General features: G+C 60.5%; 1 protein-coding gene across 2 annotated transcripts in view; it reads left to right on the top strand.

Moving 5' to 3' along the window:
- Positions 1-21272, top strand: part of WFS1 (wolframin ER transmembrane glycoprotein) — a 31500-nt gene extending 10228 nt beyond the window's left edge. For both annotated transcript variants that reach the window (XM_025887447.2, XM_025887448.2), the window contains exons 3-8: positions 6559-6641; positions 7223-7367; positions 9419-9589; positions 11095-11175; positions 13847-13992; positions 18698-21272. In XM_025887447.2, coding sequence (XP_025743232.1) covers positions 6559-6641; positions 7223-7367; positions 9419-9589; positions 11095-11175; positions 13847-13992; positions 18698-20509 — 2438 coding nt within the window. In that variant the 3' untranslated portion in view covers positions 20510-21272. The remainder of the gene's footprint in view (positions 1-6558; positions 6642-7222; positions 7368-9418; positions 9590-11094; positions 11176-13846; positions 13993-18697) is intronic.
- Positions 21273-21674: the final 402 nt, after the last annotated feature.

The following is a 21674-nucleotide window of genomic DNA, read 5'->3' as shown; positions in this document are numbered from 1 at the left end:
CCAGGCGGTCTGGACGAGTTAAGGAAGTCCAGCCCCCTGCCGCCACCTGGTCACACCTCACCTCCCCTTTCTCCGGCTCCCCCAGGCTTTGTCGTTTTTCCTTCCTCTAGAGAGGCCGCTGCTTAAGATGACCAGCCCCAGCTCAGCCGTGCCACCCACGCAGAAACCCCCAACCCACGATGAGCATCTGCCGTGCACATCTGTGTGTACCACATGGCCAGGCCTGTCCTCAGGGCTCTCCCTGGGCCACATCTGATCCCCTCATGGGGATTAGCTGTGAGGGCAGCTCTGTTGTTACCCCACTTAGAGATGAGGAAACTGAGGCATAGACTTGCCCAAGCACCCAGCTGCTGAGTGGCGGGCCCACAGGTGACCCGAGTCTCCTGGGTTAACACCAGCCCTGCCCAGCAGAGATCGAGCTGTGGTGGAAGCGGGCTAGAGTCTACCCTGTGCAAGTTCACGCCAGGCCAGTGCCTGATTTATTCCAGAAACTCACCCAGTCCTTGGGCACTTCTGATCTTTGGATCTCCTTGAAAGATCCGCCGTGTTCTCTGCTTTGTTTCCGAGGCCTCTGGGCAGACGGGGGTCCTGACCCTGGGCTCTCAGCCACAGATGCCTCACGGCTGCAGAGCACAGAAACCGGGGCTGGAAACACACTTGGTTTCAGTCTGAGTGTGCAGACCGACCTCGGGAGGGCAGCAGCAAGACTGCAGGAAGCTTCAGGTGGGAGTCAGGAAATAGCCATGGGCTCTGTTTGCCATCCGCCCCCCTAAAGAGGGAGAGAAGCAGGCCCTGGCAGTCTCGCAGGCGTGGGGTCCCAGCCCCCACATCCAGGCCGTGCTGCTGCGCGTCCCTCACTGGCCACTGAGGCGAGGGCAGCACGCCCCACCCTGCCGGCCCTGCGCAGCCCAGAGGGCGGCTGCCGGGGAAGGGCTTTGTGGGCCCGTTCTGGTTAGTTCCCTCACCTGGGTGTCCACAGAGGTGTAGCGAGCCCCGGTTAGGTCACAACGAGCGTGAGTGTGGAAGTAATAACGCTTTCCGTGCCGGGCATTAGCCCGCTCACTTCTCCAACGTGTTGAGACAGGAAAACCTAGAGAGAGAGGTGAAGTGGGTGGCCCCAGGGCCCCCAGCTGGTGAGCCGTGAGGTCGAGATTTGGAACACACTCTGGGACTCTGCTTATCAGAAGGCCGCTCTGGGCCGTCTCTCCAGGGAGCCCGGTGCAGGACTGAAGCAGAGCCGGCTGGGCTGGAGTCTGGGCTTGTCAGCTGGCCCTCAGGGTGATCTCTGGTGAGGCTCAGGCCTGCCCTCCAGGAGCCCTGGGCCAGGGAGAGCCAGAAGCAAACAGTAACCCTCCTGAAGGGCAGGCACTGTGCTGGGGACAGCTGATGTTGTTAGGGGCCTGGGGAGTGACAGACGCCCTTTCTGCTACCCAAGGTGGGCCCCAGCCAGTCGCCAGCGGGACTGCCAGCGCCGTGAGGCCTCCCAGCTGCGGGGCCACAGAAAGGGGTGGTGGAACCCTTGGGCAGAGAGGTAGCTGCCAGGAAGCATTCACCCCAGTGCTGATGGAGGACCTGCCCAGCAGGTGCAAGAGACAATGGGTGAGGCAGGTGGGGCCCTGTCCTCCAGGAGGAATCCCGGGTGACTACATGAAGAAGGACCTGCATGGTGTGGGGGCGTGCTGGACCCCAAGGGCTCCAAGACGGATGGCCCCCTGGGCAGGGGTCAGAGTGCAGGGTCAGGAGGTCAGCCAGGTCATGATAAGAAGGGTGCTTGGGGGAGCATTAGAGGGTCTAAATCAGAGGAATGACACGCTCTGTGTCAAATTGAAGAGGAGGCCACCCCAGCTACTGGGCAGAGTGGTGGCCGAGGGACGGGTGGAAAGGGGGCAAAGGAAGCAAGGCTGGCCCCCAGGTCTCTGGCTGGAGCCGTGGGTGGGTGCTGGGGCGCAGAGCTGGTCGGTCGGAACCGATGCCGACGTGAGAGTGTGAGGAGATGCAGAGCGTTGAGGCCCTGCTGTCCTGGGGACAAGTCACCGCGATAAACAGCTCGGGTTTTTGTGCTCTGGTCAAGGCGCTGGCCCGTGACAATCTAGGGACTTTTCTACACACGATATTTTGTCCTGACCCCGATGAGCCCTGATCCATCTGGTGGCCGTGCCCGTGTGGTGACCCCCTCGCTGTAGGATGCCCTGTCGTGAGCCGGCAGGATGGCAGCGTTGGGTGAGTCCTGGGTGTGGTGGTTTCCTGAGACCTTTGAAAACTTGGCCGTGTGCCCTTATCATTACCTTTAACCGTCTACTTGCATCTCAAGCCTCAGGCGTCACCTCCTCCAGGAAGCACCCCCCACCCCCCCCCATCAGGATCGATGACTTCTGACACCTCCACAGCCCATACTGATGAAATGTGACAGTCCTCGCCCAGCCCCTGGATGGGCCTTGAGGGCAGCGGTCCTGCCTCATTCGGCTTGGTACCCTTAGCTCCTGGCGCCCCTGGCTGGCATGCGGCCAGTGCTCAGTAAACATCTACTGGGTGTGTGATAAGGAGCTGAATCCATGACCCCTGCCCGAGGCTGTCAGGAGAGTGGACCTCCTGGCCAGGACCCCCGCCTCAGCTTAGCCAACCCTGGGCAGAGATGGGGTGGCAAGGATTATTCACCCTGTTTGTTCATGAGAACCAGAGTCAGCATCACAGAGGCTGATGAGACGCCCCCTTGGTGCAAGGCGACCCCAGCTCCCTGTGTGTGGGACACCCGTTGGTGTAGGGCAGCCCAGCCATCCTATGTGTGGGACAGTGGTGCAAGGTGGCCACACAGCAATGAGGACACACGATGTACCCTTGGTTGCTTTTCACCCTGCCCTTCCCTGCAGCCCCCGTGGCGGGCGTCCTGAGAGGACCAGGGAGTCTAGGAGGCTGGGGGGCGGTGAGGAAGGAGCTGACCGCAGCCGCCTGAAGACAGGAGTATTGCATCAGCCTCCCCCTGCAGGCTTCAGGTGGCCCTCCCCTTCCCGGAGCTTCTGGCACGCACTCAGCAGATTTAGCTAGCAGCAGTCGGGAGCAAGGGGCCCAGCTTCTGTCCTGCTCCCGCGATGTCTGGGAGAGCTTCATGCATGGGCTTTCCCGCTCACGGCCCAGGGTCCTGATGTGCTCCCGAGGGGGCGCGGGACTTGCTCACCACCCTTCTCCCTTTCTGCAGAGCGCCTACTCTGGCCGCAGGGGCAGGGCTTGAACTTGCGGCGCAGTCACCGTGCAGAGCGTGTCCTGTGTCCCTGTGCTGGGATGTAGGGAGCCAGGAATGCCGCAGACCCTGCCCGCCATCCTGCCGTCGGCCGCCCCCATCGTTGTCCTGCCATCCTGCACCGCTTATGGAGCTGCGGGGGCCGGCGCTGTGCCGGCCGCTGGGGTGGGTTGGGTCCGACCCACCCACTGGACAGCGTGTCCCCGTGAAGCCTGGCGGGAGCTGTGAGACACCACGTCCCAGATTGTGGTGGGAAGATGGCAAAGGACCCCGCCGGGGAGAGGGGACAGCGTCCTGGGGCTGTGCTCACCTCGCCAGGTCCGAGAAGATGAAGGGTCATGTACCAAGTCAGCAGGGCACACGCCCGTCTTTCTAATGCACAGGATCTGGGGAGAAAAACAAAAGATGGGGATGGGTGTGGACGTGGCCCTCCGCCGGCTCTGGCAGAGGTGTGCAGCCCTGCCCGAGGCCACGAGGCTCTGATTCCTGCTGCTTTGTGACAGGGAGCCTTCCAAAAATGAGTTAGAGTCAGGACCCCTCCGGTTGAAGTGACACAGAGATGCGATGCAAATTGACATAAGCCAGAAAAAAAAAAAAAGGTTGAGAGGGATTTCTCAGTTCCGGGTATCTGTAGAGCGTAGGGTGTGCTGGTTTCACACAGGACTGGATCCAGGGGCTCAGATGATGTGATCAGGAACCCCAGCTCCACTTTCCCTCACCTCAGGTGGGCTCTCCTCACTGGGCGGCCCTCCCAGGCTCCCAGCTGACGTCCATCAGCCAAGACCTAGCGGAAGGAGGATGCTGGTTTCCCAGCAGTTCAACACAAACCCCCCTGGCCTGGCTTGGGTCTGTGTCCATCCCTGAAAACCGAGTGCTGTTGTCAGGGAGACGGAGCCCTCTGATAGGCCAGGAGGGCCTGCTGCACACCCGCCACCTCCCCGCAGCCTGGGTGAGGGGCAGTGCCACCAGAACCGGACGACCAAGATGGGGAAGGGTGGGAACCCAAAAGGAACATCGAAGTGCTAGGACCAGAAAAGCCAGGAATGCAGGTCGGGCATGCAAAGAATAGTGTGCCTCACGGTCCTTGGTCCACACTGACTCAGCCAGCTCTGGGGGGTATTCTTTATGACACTGAACAGTAAGCCCTTGACCTGTGGGAAGACTCCTCCTCACGTGAAAAGAGCTAGAGCCCTCTGATTGCAGCACGGGCCCAACATTTGAGTAGTTGTAGAAATATTTCTGTCAGTGCCAAGTGGAAACTGGAATCACGAAGAAGGTGTGGTGTGTGTTTCAAAGAGGTTCTGTCTACTGGGGAGACTTCTTGAAATGCCAGGCTATGAATAACTTCTGTGAAAAATTAATCATGGACAGAATCTTTAGCCAACAGATATATGCTTGAATCTTCTATATTCTGATTAAAACACAGAAAGAACATGGGCTTGCGAATTCAGCTAGTCAAGAAAAGTTTTGAACCTGTGGGAGGTTGCCCGGTGGGCACTGCAGTGGGAAATGCAGTGTCACTGAGCAGCAAAGGCCCTGGGGTCAGCTGAGAGGTGGGAAGTGGGGAGGGAAAAGAAACCCCCATTTTGGGAATGCCAACTTGGGCCCAGTCACTTAATACAAAGTGTCTTGTCCTTCACTGTCCCATTGGATGGTTATTAACGATTGGGTTGAAAATAACTCTGGGTAGGTCACGCAGCACTTTGATGCTAAAGGCAGTCACATGCAGGCCAGATTTCCCTCCGTGTGCACACTCCTCCCCTGGGAGCCCGTGGAAGGGACTGGCTTGGAACCTAGGGCTTTGTGTTCTCCTGTTCTAGGCCAGAGAGTGCATCCGGTGGGGGAGTGGGGGTGAGTGACAGCGGCCAGAAGGGAGAAGTGGCCTTGGCTCAGGAGGCACCGAGGTCCTGGGCATGAGGGAAGGGTGGGCATGCTGAGGCCACACTGGGCAGGGGCCCTGAGGACCTCGGTGAGGAAGCCAGGTCTGATCTCAGGGAGAGGTGGCCTGGTATTTTCCAGCCGTCCCCCAAGAGGGCCGCGGTGTGTACCTGAGCTGTGAGATCTTCAGAAGCCTCCGCGCTCTGAGCTGTCCGCAGTCCCCCGGGCCTCTCCACCTTTGCACCTGAAGGCTGTGCTGGCTCAGGCCGCACCCCTGTCGCCTCCTCCCAGAGTCCTGCGTCCTGTGGACTCGGGTGCCTGGAACACAGGCTGGTGGCATTGGTGGGCCACAGAGCCAGCTCCGAGCCTGGCAGAGCTGGTGCTGGGAAAGGCCTAGAGGAACCCATCAGGAAGGCTGGTCCTCGGGTGGTGTTATGGGGGACCATTTTTGTTTCCAGAAACTTCTAGAGAGTGAGAGGCTGTCCGTGTCTACTGAGCACCTACAGTGGGGTCGGTAGTGCTGGTGGGTACATCCCACGGTTTGCCTGGAGGTGTGTCGTCATACCTGCCAAGGTGGGGTGTGGAGCAGGGTGGAGGCCCTGAGTACTCATCGTATAAATCAGACTGGTAAAAAGTATAAAAAATAACAAAACAAAGCAAAAACCTGTTTTTTAAAATTGTTAGTTATGCTGCCTATTGCTGGTAAGGTTGTGAAAGTTGGCTTTCGTAACTCAGGGTAACTTTTTAGAAAGGAGACTGTAGCGTGAGCCGTATGATGTTTGGGCCCTTGGGCCTAGTAATGCACCTGAAGAACGTACGCTGGGAGAATGACCCCAAAAGAAAATATGCACATAGAGTGGTTTGTGGCACCATTTTATAAAATTAGTGAGTATTGGGAATAATGTAAAGGTCCAGCACCCCGAGCATGTCTCTCTGTTGGGTCTCTGAACCGTGGAAACAGTGCATTTCACCACAGAGTAGTGTGGGAAATTGGTTACGATTCACTGTCGTAAACGTGTGTGTATGTGTGTGTGCGCGTACCAGTTGTGACCTCCAAAAATCATGTGCGTATAGATGGCAGTCTTGGAAAACATGGATTTGGTTTGTCTATTGGGGCACAGGGGTGCTGGGATCTTTCTAGAGCCCAGCTCAAGCAGGCCCGAGCTCAGGGGTGAGGGTAGGACTGGGGTCTGTGCCCCGTTGTCCTTCCCGCCGCTCTGAGCTGCTACTGAAGACCACCGTCCATGGCAGTTTTGCTGTCCGTGTCCGGGGCTTTCTGCATCACCGGAAGACAGCATTCTGGCATATTCTGTCTGCATCTGACCCGGATTTTAACGAAGCTGCCCTGGGCCCAAGCCCATCGTTGTAGTCCGTCCCCCCTACTCCCAAACAGGCGACAAGGACCAGCCTCGTGACCTTCTGTCTGCTTTTCTCCTGTGTTAAAGGGCCTGTGAAGGGAGACGTGGAGGTGCCCTTTGAAGAACTCCTGGAGAAGGCCAAGGCGGGGGACCCCAAGGCACAGACGGAGGTGAGGACCGCATGTCAGTGGGAGGCTCAGCCCATGGCCCCTGCACGGCGGCCCCGGGAGAGGCCGGTGCCGTGTGAACGGGGAGCGGGTCTGCAGGGTCCCCGTCTGTAGCGTTCCCGTGTTCTCTGTGTCATTTTGCCGCCCACCGCCCTCTGCGCACTCCGTGTTCTCTCCCACGTCCAGCTCACACCCCATCTTGGGCACCCCCTCCTCCAGGATGCCTTCCCTGCCTCCTGCCTGCCCTCAGTGACCCGACCCCCCTCCTGTCATCTGTGGAGGGGGGGCCACACCCTCCCCGCAGTCTTCTGAGGAGCCAGGGCCCTGAGGGTCCCACAGGCCCCACCGGGTGTAGACGCCCAGGGTACCCCGATCCCCCCCAGCCCCCTGTCTTCCTGGCCCAGGGCGAGCGGGGTGGGGAGGCGGGCTGGCCAGGAGCCCCGGGGGGGGGGCACGAGAGGATCGGGAAGTCCCAGCCTGCCGGGCTGTGGGGAGCAGGTGGGGGCCAGGACGCGGAGCAGGAGCTCCGGCGCAGCAGGCGGGGGGCTGCCGCGGAGCAGGGCTTGACCGGCCTCTCGCCGCAGGTGGGGAAACGCTACCTGGAGCTCGCCGGCGCCGCGGACGAGGAACTGAACAGCTGCACGGCGGTGGGCTGGCTGATCCTTGCCGCGAAGCAGGGCCGGCGCGAGGCCGTCAAGCTGCTTCGCCGGTGCCTGGCGGACAGGAAAGGTGGGTCTGCGGGCGGCTAGGTGCAGGCGTCGCCGCCTGAGGGACGCACGCTGCTGGCTAAATCGGCAGGTGACGCCAGGAAATCTGCAGCCGGTGACGCTGGTGAGCCGCAGGTGTGAATTCTGTTCTGCCGGCGGTTGTCATGTAGACGTTTCTGGAGCGTGACGGGGGATGTTTAGCCAGCGAAGCCGCTGTCCTCCTCTTCAGCATGTGTTGGTGTCTGTGGGTAGATCCCTGCTGGCTTCTAATCCGGACCGAGGAGTGGATCGTAGAGCCCACGGGCGGTCAGCTTCACCGGGTGCGGTAGCAGAATGTGACGGTGGCCTGAGATCAGGATGGAACTTTCTGGGCTGACTTTGCATCCAGTCTGGGCTGAAACTGGGGGACCGCAGGCCAGTGAAGACCTGCTCAGGTGCATTCGCTGCCAGGAAGCGAGCAGGTGGGGGCGGGGAGCGGGCAGTGAGACACAGCCCGGCCACACACGGCCACTTATTCCATTATCCTGCCCCAGGGATATGGCTCCCTCCCTGGGGCCATGAGCGGTGCTTGTGGAAGTTTCAGCCTCAGAGAAAAACAGAAGGGTGTGTCATAAAGAGTTTTTTAAATGATTTTCTCCGGATTGTGGAAGTGTCTTATATTTATCATAGAAAACTTGGAATATATAGAGAGCAAAAAGATACAAATTACCCATAACCTGGGCGCCTGGGTGGCTCAGATGGTTAAGCGTCTGCCTTCGGCTCAGGTCATGATCCCAGGGTTCTGGGATCGAGTCCCGCATCGGGCTCCCTGCTCCTTGGGAGCCTGCTTCTCCCTCTGCTTCTCTCTCTCTCTCCCTCTCTCTCTGTCTCTCATGAATAAATAAATAAAATCTTTATAAAAAAAAAACAAAAAACAAATTACCCATAACCTTGAAACCCAGAGAAATGCTCTCTAGTTTCGTGTGTTTTCTTCTGGTTTCATATCGTGTTTTTAAGAGTTACATTTATTACATAATGCATCTTCCTTTTTTGGGAAATGGGACCGATGCCTTTGAAAACACGGAACAGAGGGGTTCTGTCAGCCAGGGTTTCTCACGAGCCCGCCCTCCCGTTGTGGAGCGAGTCAGTGCCGGAGAGGGCCCGGTCAGGACCAGGCCCGAGGGCGTGTGCTGCAGGGGGCCACAGGAATCCCTGCGTGCCCCGCACCCCCCACTGTTTCACACCAAGTGCTTCCTGATCTTGAAAGAAATGTGTGCTCAGGTGGAAAATTTGGAAGAGGTTTAGAGGGAGAAAAAAATCCCGTCCCCCATCTCAAGTCTTACTGCCCTTGGTGGGGGGCCCCCGATGGCCCTGACGGTTGGGGGTGAAGGGAAAAAGGCAGCCACAGACCAGCCTGTGAAACCTGTGCCCATCTCTCTCCACGGGGAATCTCTGTCTCCCTGGGAAAGGGCCGGCTGTGCGGGAACCGGATTTCCTAGCCTCCTCAGGAGGGGCAGGGCCTGTGAAGAGCTGTGGACGCAGGGGAGGCCCGCTCTTGCCCCCAGGCCGGTCACCGTAGTTACCTGTCTCTGACTCCCATGGTTATCTGCCGGTCTGCCTGTCTCCGACTCCCTGGCCTCGGGCAAGCCAGGACACCCCTGTGCCTTGGCTTCCCCATCTGTAAATGAGGGAGCAGTACCTACTCCCGAGGGTGCTTGAGAGGAGGAAATTGGACAGAGGAGTGGGCCAGGAGCACAAAAAGGTCTAGCACATGCCTGCCTGGGGGGTCACCTGGGGAGGTCTGCCAGGAACATGGAAGGCCTGGCGTGTGCTTGCCCACGGGGTCACTCCAGGGAGGGTCCACTGAAGGGCCAGGCTGACCTCCGATCTGGAGAGTGGGTCCCAGCAGGGTCTTTAGCCAGATGTCCTTTTTGGTTGGATGTCTGTTTCTGCCCTGGTGACCAGGGGTGCCTGCAAAGCATGTTGCATGAGTCCCCTCCCAAGCCCCTGCAGGCAGGGCTGGTCAGGGCTCAGAGCGTCACTAGCGGCCCCCAGGCAGGCGGGACAAAGCCGGTAATGCCTCTTGTCTTATAGGCATCACTTCTGAGAACGAGCAAGAGGTGAAGCAGCTCTCCTCCGAGACGGACCTGGAGCGGGCTGTGCGCAAGGCTGCCCTGGTCATGTACTGGAAGCTCAACCCCAAGAAGAAGAAGCAGGTGGCCGTGTCAGAGCTGCTAGAGAACGTGGGTCAGGTCAACGAGCACGGTACGTGAGCCTTCCCAGGGGGAGCTCATGGGCTTCTCTGTGGAAATTCTGGGGGGCTTCCCTGTGGGAGCCCTGCGGAGACTCTGGGAACCTGACTGGGGGCTCCCAGGGATCCTGCTGTGGGGACCGCGTAGGTATCCTCCAAGGCCCAGGGAGGGTCCCTCCTGGGGTGTCATTCTGCTCTTGGGGTCCCCTCCCTGCCCTGAGCTCTGGTGCAGTCCATGGGCAGACCACAGGTCGTGTCGTGCTCAGGGTGTCCCGTTCCTCCTGAGGGGGCAGAAGCTGGGGGAGAGTAACAGATGTGGGCAGGGACCTGGGTCCCTGAATCCCCAAGGCTCCAGGGGCACTGAGCCGCCTGTGGCTCGGACGGCCTCCGGAAGGCCGGCCTCATCGCCGGCCTCCACAGCCCCTCCCCCAGCCTTCTGACCAGGCAGCGCGCCCGAGGACAGATGGGGCAGAACGGGCGGCCCCGACTGGGCGTGGGCGCTCCATTGCCCAGGCCCCACCGGACGTCTCCCTCTCCGTTCCTGGAGGAGCAGCTGCCTCTAGCTGTCCAGATGTAATTTCTGCCCAGGCTGCACCCAGCCCTCTCTGGCCCCCCAGGACTGGGGTCCCCTCCCAACACAGCAGAGCAGTAGAGAAGGCTGCTGGGCGGACACCTTTGCCTCTTCTCCTGGGGTCTCCGGGCAGGACCCCTGTCCAGCTAGACCCTCTGGGGACTAGCCTGCCCTCTGGACAGGGGTTGGGGAGACTGCGTGCTGGGGTGAGCAGAGATGTCCGTGAGGCCTGGGGCTCGGAGGGGCAGCACCCTGGAGAGCCGTGCTTGATGTGGCGAGCTCAGGGCCACCCCTGTGGGGCCCCAGAGACCCTGCAGTGCTGCAGCTCAGCCCCCACCTGCTGCCCACCCCTCCCGCCCCCGGCCAGGCCCCTTCCGTGGCCCTCGGTCTCTCTGGGTCACAGCGCCTCTCCCCTCATGTTGTCTTGTCTCCTGCCTGACCTGACTCCGCGAAGGCATGCCTTGGTGTCTGGCATGCAGAAGAATTGAATGCTCGCCAGATTGGGGGTGCGGCAGGGGGTGGATGTTGACAAAAGGGCAGAATACTTCAGTCCAGGCTCAGCGCTCAGCCGCTGAACAGACTCGTGTGGAGCCCCGTCCAGCCCCAGGGCTAGGGAGACAGGGACAGTCCCGGCCCCCAGCGAGCTCAGTCTTTTCCGGGGAAAATCACGGCAAGGGACAATGCCAGCAGAGGTATTCGGGGATAAGTTATGCTGACCAGAACCTGGTGTGTCTGTTGCCAAGGCTGCATCGGTAGAGGGGATGACTGTGCGCAGCAGGGGCCGAGAGGTGGCCCTCACTCTGCCCATCAAGGGCTGTGGGGAGACCCCAGGCCCTGTGGTCCCCAGAGCTCGGGGACACCCCAGGAGCACATGGGCCGGTTTCTGGAGGGCTGCAGGGCCCATGGGAACAGCCTGCTTTGATTCTCTCTTTGCTCTGTCATCTACAGATGGAGGGACACAGCCAGGCCCGGTCCCCAAGTCCCTACAGAAGCAGAGGCGGGTACTGGAGCGCTTGGTTAGCAGCGAATGTGAGTATGGCCTCCTGGCCTGCACCTGTGACCCCTTTGGCCAAGCAGTTACGCCCACCACCCCGGGCACCACGTCTACTCCTTGAGGCAGAGTCCAGGCCTGGGGCCCCCAGGGTCTTGGAGGCATGATGGGTCTTCAGTCCAGTCTGTTTGGGGCTGGCGGTGTTCTGGGCAGTGGGCTCTGGAGCCTGCCCAGCAGGGGCACGCGGTAGGAGGGAAGACAGACGTGGTACAGAGAGGGCAGTAACACGGTCCCTGCAGGACGGAGAGCGGCGGTGGTGCGTGAGTGCATCCGCGTGCCTGAGCAGGTCAGCAAGGATGAGGAAGCAGCCCCTGAAGGGCAAGGGGAGAGAACCACACGCAAAGGCCCAGTGAGGGGGCACCCAGCAGGGAGTGTGGGGGCTCCCCCGAGCGTGGGCTGTGGGAAGATGAGGAATGCCGGGTTAGGGGGGCAGCAGAAGCGGGTGCCTTTGGGGCATCCGGTTAGGAGAGGACCCCAATCCTCCCATGTGCAGCTGCCCAGCCATGTGGGTGGACTCGGACTCTTGGTCTTGGTGGCCAGGGCCCCCGTCCCGTAGGAGACCAGACAGGAGGGACCCAGGGGCTGCTCAGCACTGACAGGAGGCCTGGCTCCTCCCCCAGCTCTGCCACGCTCCTTGTGACCTCAGGCAGGCCTGGTTTTCCTCTCTGGGGCTCAGTTTCCCCTTGTGCACAGTCAGATTAGAGGGCCAAGGGCCCCACCAGTCGCTTCTTTTGGAGCGGGACAGGGGGCATCGTACAGAGGGGTGCACAGACCCCTTCCCACCGGGCCGATAAGCAGTCCGTCCGTGAAGTGTTGTTGGAACTCTGGTGACATATCAAATCCCGAGTCTGGCTTTCCCAGGGCCTCAGGCACAGAAGCACAGATTTGCTTTCTTGCTGTGTTTGGGGGATGCAAAGCAGTGTAGGACCCTGACATGGAGAGACACCTATGGCTGATGGACGGCAGAGGAATCAGAGGTTCTAGATGGGTTTTAAGTACAGAGGTGCCAGGAGTCTGACTGTATTTGGGGTGAGAGGTGCCTCCGGGCAGAAGTCAATGAGGCGTAATTCCTCCTGAGAGAGCTCGGCTCTGCCTTCTCCACCCTAGTCACCTTATACTTAACCACTCAGAACTTCCCTGTGCACCTGGTAACTGCTAGAAGGTCCTGGGGTCCTGGGGGAGACCCCGTGCTCTGGGCTCAGAGGGATGGGTCTGAGGCCCACCTGAGGTGAGAGCTGGGCAGAGATGTGGCCTCTCCAGGCCTCTGTGGTGGACAGTGCTGTCCAGGACCCCCCTGGCCATCAGCCAGCCGGGCGGCCTCCCCTCAGGTGCAGGCTCCCGACCCCTCCCCACCGGGACATTCCCAGCAGCCTACGAACATGTGCTTATTCCCCTCACCTCAGAAAAAAAGGGGTGAGACCCTCTCTGGACCCCTCGCTCCCACAGCAGCCACCCTGTTTCTTTGCTCCCCTCTCTAACAAAGCTGGAGAGCGGCATCTGCAGTCACCATCCTGGCTCCCCTCCCCCCTTGCCTCGGCCCTCCCTCTCGTCGTCGTCCACCGCAGTGGCCCTGTCCGAGTCACCGGTGACCCGTCCTCAGACCCCGCTGTATCCATACTGTGCCTTGGGCCGGGTCTCATGGTGTCAGACCGCCCACGACACCAACACATAGCCCGGGCCAGGCCACTGGGCCCTGTCTTCTCCACTGTTTGCCTCGTGTCAGCTCAGGCGTCGCGTGTCCACCCGCCACTGCCGCCGGCACGGGCCCCGCCCCAGGCTGCCCCATCTCACGGTGGCCCTGTGGCCCGGGTGCAGTCCTGGATGCCTTCCGGCCCCCCAGGTTAGCACACAGCCCCTGGTCCACAGCCCGCCCTCTCTTGGGGTGCTCGCCTCGTTCCTGACACAGTTGCCTTCGCTCTTGCTGCTGCTTGTTGCTCTCTTCTGTGGTCGGCTTCAGTCCCAGTGTCCCCAGTGCCCAGGACACAGCCCCTGCACGGGCTGCCCCAGAGACACCTGGCAAGTGACGGCCCCACAGCTGGCGGCCCGCGCGTGATGTGATCGCTGGGTGAATTCACTCACCGTGCCTCCCTGGCTCCCCTCTGCCTGCCTGGAGGACAGTCTGACGTGGACGTGACCGTGGCGAGCAGCCGGCCTCGTCTGGCGGTCAGCCTGGTTGAGCGTGACCCCGCTAGACCGGAGCCCAGATTTGGGCCCACGCTGGGTTGGTGCACAGATCCAGGTATTCCCAGTGCTGGGTCGGCCCTCGGGGGCCGTGTGCTGAGTGGAGGGGTCAGTAGGTGGCGGGGCTGCAGGGCCGCCGTCGGCGAGGCTGTGCGAAGCCGGGGCTGAAGGAGGGGGCAGGAAGGCGCCGGTGGTGGCTACAGGGCCCGCTCAGGCAGACCCTGGGCTTGAGAGCCGAGCAGAGGGAAGCTCAGGGGAGGGACAGCATGTCACCAAGGCGAGAAGGCGGGGTGAAGGCGTCCCGTCTCTCTTCTCCCCGCCGGCCGTCCTTGCCCACCTGTCCGCCCCGGACAGAGAGGCCTTGGCTCCTGAGCCTGCTCGGCTTCCCTCTCTGCTGGGCCCCAGCCGCCTTCGCTGCCTGGCCTGTCCGTGCGGGGGTGACCCTGTGCCCTTCTCTCTTGTGCCCAGCTAAGAGCTACATAGCACTGGACGACTTCGTGGAGATCACCAAGAAGTATGCCAAGGGCATCATTCCCGCCAACCTGTTCCTGCAGGACGATGATGACGATGAGCTGGCGGGCAAGAGCCCCGAGGACCTGCCCCTGCGCCTGAGGGTGAGCGGGCCTGGAGGGCTCTGACACCGGGGCCTCCACCTGCCGTTGCACGCACCTGGTGCTGTCCAGGGAGGGGTAGGTGGGAGGCCCTTGCCCGACACGGGAGCCTTTCAGACCGTGCAGCTTGTCCCTGGAGGCGCATCCTGTAAGGTTATTTTTTTTTTTTAAGATTTTATTTATTTATTTTGACAGAGACAGCGAGAGAGGGAACAGAAGCAGGAAGAGCGGGAGAGGGAGAAGCGGGTCCCCATGGTTATTCGCTCACCACACCTCCCTGGGTCCCCCTCTCTCTGCCTGGAGGACAGGGTGTGTTCTCCTCATGGGGACCTTTCATATGCACTCAGCCTCCAAAGCCAAGGGCGCTGTTGGGGGCGGGCCTGCTTGGGGAGTGACGGTTGAGCCGCCTTGTGTCTTTGTCGGCAAAGCGCTGTGGGCAGCAGTGAGCCATGCACTAGAGTCTGACTTTCACTTAGACTTTGTCATTTTGAAAAATGATCCATTTACGGCATGGAACGGAGGTCAGTTTCTCAAAGATGCCTTCCCGCAGAAGCAGAGTGCTAGTGTTCAGAGACCGTGAGGATCCTGCCGGGGTAGCTGTTTACCCAGATCTGCGGGGGCGAGTGGGTGAGGTGCGGCTAGCCGTGAGGAGGTCCCAGCGGGCTGGCCGGAAGGGAGGCACCCTTGCCCCGCCATTGGCCAGCGAGGAACGAGCGCAGAGCCCACAAACAGGTGCAGAAAGCCAGGAATGGCGGGTCATGGCCCTGGTGTGACAGCTTTCACTCTCCGGGTCACGTGGTTGAGACCTATGGTGCAGGTGGTCAACGTGGCCATGCCACGCTCTCCCGGGTTCCCCAGGTCAGCTCTCCCACTTGGCAGACACACCAGGATTTCCCCAAGTGCGGCCTCCCGACCCAGGCAGGTCCGTCAGCACGAGGGGCTCCGAGCCCACGAATCGTCCTGAGGCCTGTGGCGTTCCTCATCCAAGAGTCCATTGTTCGGAGCTCAGCAGGAGCGTGTGTGAACCGCCATCGGTGAGGCGGGGGGCAGGGGGCGGCGCGACCCCCAGCGGGCAGGAGTGGCAGGGACAGGAGGTGCGCTGAAGTCCTCGCACTGAAGGCAGCTCTGCGTAGCCCCTCATGGGAGCCTGGATGTAGAGGCTCAGATCGGGCGCCCGCTGGATGGGGAGGCCGATGCTGAACTGTGCGGGGAGATGCGGCGGCGCAGGGCAGCCGGTGTGGTGGCCACACCCAGGACCAGCGGGCTGAGGGGGTCCCCCGAGGACAGGGGCTGCATCCGGGATGAAGCTCTGAGCCGCAGGCCAGGAGGGCCAAGGAGCTTGACCAAGGGAGCTTACGGCTGCTACCGCAGGTCCGCTCAGACAGGCCTGGGCTAAGTGTGTTCACAGACGGACGCGGTTAGTTTCCCTAGAACATGGGAGGAGGAGTGTGGAGCGCTCGCCGTGGTTCTTGGCCAAGAGGAGGGGCTCCCCAAATGCTAGCGAGGGCCGAGGGTGAACGCGCGAGTCGGAGAACTAGGGGCAGGCCGCGCAGTGGGGCGTGGTCATCTGCCCTGCCCCGGCCCCCGGCGTGGTTGCTAACGGTGCCCGCTTTCACGGCAGCCTGGTTGGGACGGTAAATTATGTCCCCCTTCTTATGGGTGACAAGCTCAGTGTTGTCAAAAACGTCTGAGTCCTTTTTGGGAAAGAGATTTAAAGTATTCTAACAAGAAGTAAAAGAGGCTCTGTCTTCTTTTCGGTTTTTGAAATGGTCAGAGCACTTTGATGCCTTTATAGTTTGTCTCGCTAAAAGTCTTTTGTAAAAGAGATGATGAATCCTCGCAGGCGTCTCTGAAACCAAAGGCTGTCCCAGCTTTTCGTGGTCTTGCGGAGCCCGGGGAAGGGTGGCGCACTCTGTCTTCCCACCCCCGCGACATGCCAGGCGCCTCTGGCGGCGGGCATGGCCCCCACAGGCGCGCTCCAGACTCCGAGCCCCGCGCTGCCCCAGCCTTTCGGGGCAGAGAGTAAATTTAGCAATATTTAAAAATCCACAGTTACACACTGAGTCATCGGGAAGTCCACTGTGTGCACGTTTTCGCTCGGGTCTGAGCCGAGTCGGGTTGAGATGGCCTTGCTGTGACCTGCCTAGTGACAGATGCTTTCCTGTCACTGAACTGACTCCCTGCTCATTTTTTTAAAAATTTCTTCCCTGCTCAGAGAACAGCTCGTTTTAATTTGTTGGACTTGGTCTACAGAAAAGGTTTTCCGTTTCCCAGTTGGGTGGAGCCCCCAGAGGAGGGCTTGGGTGGAAGCTCCCGGGGGCTGAGTTGGGGCCCTGAAAGGAGGGGACTCCCTGGGCCTAGTGACCCAGGCACCTCAGTGTGCAGACAGAGGCCGGACACCACTGGACATCATGTTCAAGAAGCTTCGTTGTCTTTTTTTTTTTTTAATTCAGTTAACATGTAGAGTATTACTGGTTTCAGAGGTAGAGGTCAGTGACTCCTCTGTTGTATGTAACACTCGGTGCTCATCTCTTCCCGTGCCCTCCTTCATGCCCAACCCCTCCAGCAACCCTCCGTTTGTTTCCTAGAGTTAAGAGTCTTTTATGGTTTGTCTCCCTCTCTGATTTTGTCATTTTATTTTTCCCTTCTTTCCCCCATGCTCCTGTGTTTTATTTCTTAAATTCTACATATGAATGAGATCCTATGATAATTGTCTTTCTCTGACTGACTTGTTTCACTTAGCATGATACCCTCTAGTTCCAGATTTCTTTTTTTTTTTTTGAGAAGTTTCACTGTCTTTTAAAGTTCCTCTCCACCCTGTTGTGTGGCCTCAAGGGCACAAAGAAGAGGTGTGAATGGTTCAGGTGAGGGGAGAATGTCAGCTTCATTTTCAAGTTTTCAGGCGCGGGCTGCTTGCACAGAGGAGGACAGTGAGCTAGGCAGCCCCGGGGGACGCCTGTGGTCTGTCCTGCCGCTGGCCGGGCCGCCTCCGGGGGGGATTAACTGCACCGGCCGCGGCTGACGCACGCGGGGACTTTGAGCCTGGCCGGTCTGGCTCTGTGTCCGAGGGCCCCTCCCAGGGGAAGCCTGGAGTGAGTCCATGTTCACAGCGGCTCAGAAGTACCCGCTGAGGCTCACATTCCGAGGCCCTGATCTCGCTAGTGCCCATCCCTGGTCACGTGGGAGGATGGCCCCTGTGAGCTGGGGGGTCGTTTGTTCATTTCCTTGCTTGTTCTAGAACAAGAGTCAGTGGGCTGTCCCAGATGTGTAAGAAGGAATGCAGCTCTTCACACACGTACGTGTGTGTGTGTATGTGTATGTGTGGACAGGCGTGCACACGCACACACGTTCTTTAGTATCTCCGACTCCTGTATGAGCCCGGCTCCCTGTCATCTGTGGAAAACACACTGTCCAGTTGCTTCCAAGTCATCCTGAGTTGACAGCCAAGGTTCTTGGACAGATGACAGCCACATCCGGGTATGGTCTCTCGGTTATGTTCCCCCCAGGGTCCCCCTCGTTGGCCGGTCTTCTCCACCCTCCGGCCGGGCAGAAGAGGCGGAGGCCATGCTGCCCACCTCACCTGGGCAGGGGCGGGCGTCTGTCACGTAGCCCAGCTTCCCTGCCCCCACACGTGGGTGATGTTGTGCAGTCAGTGGTCCACGCCTTTGGCCCTCCAGACACACCCAGACCCCTGCCCTCCTCCACGCCACACCACCTGAGGCTGGCACCTCCAGCCTCTCTCATTTCCCTGAGCCCTGGCAGGGCCGGAAGCCTCTGGGAGTTGTGCACAGGTGTAGGATCTGGCTTGGGTGGCAGAACCACCCCCTGCCTCGTCCTCTAGGCTGCCCCCCTGCTCACCTCCCCCATGTCCCTTGTTCGTTCTTTGCTGTGTGAAGTCTGACAGTCACCCTGCCCTTTGCACCGGGCGCAGATTGCGGGAGTGGCCATGGGGGTTGTGTGTCTGTTCTGAGCAGCACGGGAGTGTGTAGGTGGGTGGTAGCAGGCAGCTGCTACTCGGGGTCCCCTGCCACGAGCGAGCACGTCTCCTCTGGCCCCTTACAGATGAATCATCTCCATTTGGTTATGACATGCCGAGCCCCCACGGTTCACGTTTGCACGGAGCCCTCCTTCTGGAGTACCGGCACCCGCTGCCGCTCCTGGGACAGTTCAGAGCCCTTCATGGGCTTGAAAGTATCAGTTCCTCTGCGCTTAGTGGACTGGGTGGGCCAAGCGAGGCTCGGGAGGGCAGCCCTTGCCTTGGGGGCGGCCAGGTCACAAGCCCCTCTCCCTGGCCGGCAGCCAGGGCTCCTGTCTCCACCAGTGAGACCCTGTGGCAAGGGAGGAGGGGAGCCAGGTGCGTTCCTCCAGGTGCTTGAGGTCTGGCTCGCAGGAGTCCGGAAACCCTGGCAGAAGGTTGGGACGGGAGGGGAGCCAAGGGATGGACTCCAGGGGCCTACAGGAGAGGAGCCAGGACCTGCAGGACTGGGTGGGATTGAGGGAGGTTCGGTCTAGACCGTAGAGCCTGGGGACGACGTCACCGCATGGACACGGTGTTGACCAGGGGAAGGACCTGCTGGGACCAGGGCCTCAGGGGTGAGCCGTTCACTTGAAGCAGAGCTTGGGTGGTGGGCAGACTGTTGAGGGTGGCAGGGGGGCTCCGGTGCTGGCTTGCTTCCGATGCCCTGTCTTTGTGTCCAACCCCCCCCAGGTGGTCAAGTACCCGTTGCATGCCATCATGGAAATCAAAGAGTACCTGATCGACATGGCCTCCCGGGCGGGCATGCACTGGCTGTCCACCATCGTCCCCACCCACCACATCAACGCCCTCCTCTTCTTCTTCATCATCAGCAACCTGACCATCGACTTCTTCGCCTTCTTCGTCCCGCTGGTCGTCTTCTACCTGTCATTTGTCTCCATGGTCATCTGCACCCTCAAGGTCTTCCAAGACAGCAGGGCCTGGGAGAGCTTCCGCACCCTCACGGGCCTGCTCCTGCGCTTCGAGCCCAACCTGGACGTGGAGCAGGCCGAGGTGAATTTCGGCTGGAACCACCTGGAGCCCTACCTCCACTTCCTGCTGTCCGTTGTCTTTGTCATCTTCTCCTTCCCCATCGCCAGCAAGGACTGCATCCCCTGCTCCGAGCTGGCCGTGGTGTCCATCTTCTTCACCGCCACCAGCTACACGAGCCTGAGCACCTCCGCCGAGCCCTACACCAGGAGGGCCCTGGTCACCGAGGTGGCCGCCGGCCTGCTCTCCCTGCTGCCCACCCTGCCCGTCGACTGGCACCACCTGAAGCTCCTGGGCCAGACCTTCTTCACCGTGCCCGTGGGCCACCTCATCGTCCTGAACGTCAGCCTGCCCTGCCTGCTCTATGTCTACCTGCTTTACCTCTTCTTCCGCATGGCGCAGCTGAGGAACTTCAAGGGCACCTACTGCTACCTGGTGCCCTACCTGGTCTGCTTCATGTGGTGCGAGCTGTCTGTGGTCATCCTGCTCGAGTCCACCGGCCTGGGGCTGATCCGCGCCTCCATGGGCTACTTCCTCTTCCTGTTCGCCCTCCCGATCCTGGCGGCCGGCCTGGCGCTGATGGGCGTGGTGCAGTTTGCCCGCTGGTTCCTGACCCTGGAGCTCACCAAGATCGCCATCACCGTGGTGGCGTGCAGCGTCCCCCTGCTGTTCCGCTGCTGGACCAAGGCCAGCTTCTCGGTGGTGGAGATGGTCAAGTCCCTGACGCGCAGCTCCATCGTCAAGCTCATCCTGGTGTGGCTCACGGCCATCGTGCTCTTCTGCTGGTTCTACGTGTACCGGTTGGAGGGCATGAAGGTCTACAACTCCACGCTGACCTGGCAGCAGTACGGCTTCCTGTGCGGGCCCCGGGCCTGGAAGGAGACCAACATGGCCCGCACACAGATCCTGTGCAGCCACCTGGAGGGCCACCGGGTCACGTGGACGGGCCGCTTCAAGTACGTGCGGGTGACGGAGATCGACAACAGCGCCGAGTCGGCCATCAACATGCTGCCGTTCTTCATCGGCGACTGGATGCGCTGCCTGTACGGCGAGGCCTACCCGGCCTGCAGCCCCGGCAACGCCTCCACAGCCGAGGAGGAGCTCTGCCGCCTCAAGCGCCTGGCCAAGCACCCCTGCCACATCAAGAAGTTCGACCGCTACAAGTTCGAGATCACGGTGGGCATGCCGTACAGCAGCGGCGCCAACGGCTCCCGCAGCCCCGAGGAGGATGACGTCACCAAGGACATCGTGCTGCGGGCCAGCGGCGAGTTCAAGGACGTGCTGCTCAGCCTGCGCCAGGGCAGCCTCATCGAGTTCAGCACCGTCCTCGAGGGCCGCCTGGGCAGCAAGTGGCCCGTCTTCGAGCTCAAGGCCATCAGCTGCCTCAACTGCATGGCCCAGCTGTCACCCGCCCGGCGGCACGTGAAGATCGAGCACGACTGGCGCAGCACCGTGCACGGTGCGGTCAAGTTCGCCTTCGACTTCTTCTTCTTCCCGTTCCTGTCGGCGGCGTGAGGGTGCGTCCCCCGACGGAGGAGCCGTCAGCGCCTGCCAGCGTCAGGACCCGACCCGCTTGTGGCCCCTCAGCCAGATGGCACAGCACTAATGCGGAGTGCGTGCGTGTGCGTGCGTGTGCATACGTGCGGACGCAGTGCTTCGGACACCTCTGGTCATGTGCAGCCTGCCCACCCCCCACGTGAGCGCCAGCTCTGTGCACTTGCAGCACCGGGCGTCGGGGGAATTGCATGCACGGTGTCGACCCACAGTCCCGACCCCGCGGAGCGAAGCTGGGGCGCCGGGCTGCACGAGCAGTTCCCCGCCCCGAAGAACTCTTTACCGGTGAGCTGCTCCCTGCCTCCACTTCCAAGCCCCCCCGGGGCCCTGTTCCCCTTTGTGTTGGATTTGTTTTTTAAAGAATCACATGTGCTGCTGTGTGAAGTCCCTGAGAGCATCTCTTATTTATTTGGTCACTGCTGAGCCTCGACCACTGTTTGCCGATCTGGGGCCAACACAGGGCCAGGAGCCTGTCAGCCCCTGATTCTGGCGCGCCGAGGCTGGGGGAGGCGACGGCCTGGGTCCCACGGCCGCCTTGCGGCTCTCCTATCGAGTGGGTGTGGGCGAGGCGACGAGGGTCTTGATGCATCCACCCGAACCAGGAAATAGGAAGATTCTGGAGTGTCCCTTTGTGGCGCTCAGAAAAGCTTGGCCACATTCAGTACTGGGAAGCAGAAAGTGAAAGTCCTCAAGCAGCCAAAATAAAAATATTTCATGAAATCTACTCTTTGTCTTTTTTTTATTTAAAAAAACTTTTCGTGTACATTCGTGAACAGGTGTCTATACTTGCACTGAACTCACTAAAGTGACTTACAAAGAGCAGAACTGACATTCTCAGTAGCTGACACCCCCCCTTCCACGCCCCCCTCCCTGTCCTCCATCAGCGTGCAGACCCTGGCGCCCCCTACCCAGTGTTGCCCACGGCTGCCCAGCTGTGCATCAGGTCTTATGGGCAGAGGAGCCCACGTGGTCCCAGGGATCTGTGAGACTCAGATGGCACACACGTGGTTATTTGTGGTTTGGAGCAGCCACCCTGTGGGCAAGAAGTTTGTGCAACCATATCCTGTGTTCTGTGATGCACAATGATAATGCCACAGAAAGACAATCAGAACTTGAGCCATTTAGG

The sequence above is a fragment of the Callorhinus ursinus genome, unplaced genomic scaffold (assembly GCF_003265705.2).
Source record: "Callorhinus ursinus isolate GAN/ISIS: 27379988/994484 unplaced genomic scaffold, GSC_fseal_2.0 scaffold4, whole genome shotgun sequence".
NCBI classification, from domain to species: Eukaryota; Metazoa; Chordata; class Mammalia; order Carnivora; family Otariidae; genus Callorhinus; species Callorhinus ursinus.
Note: the sequence above shows the minus strand (reverse complement) of the source record. Positions and strands in the feature narration are given on the sequence as shown.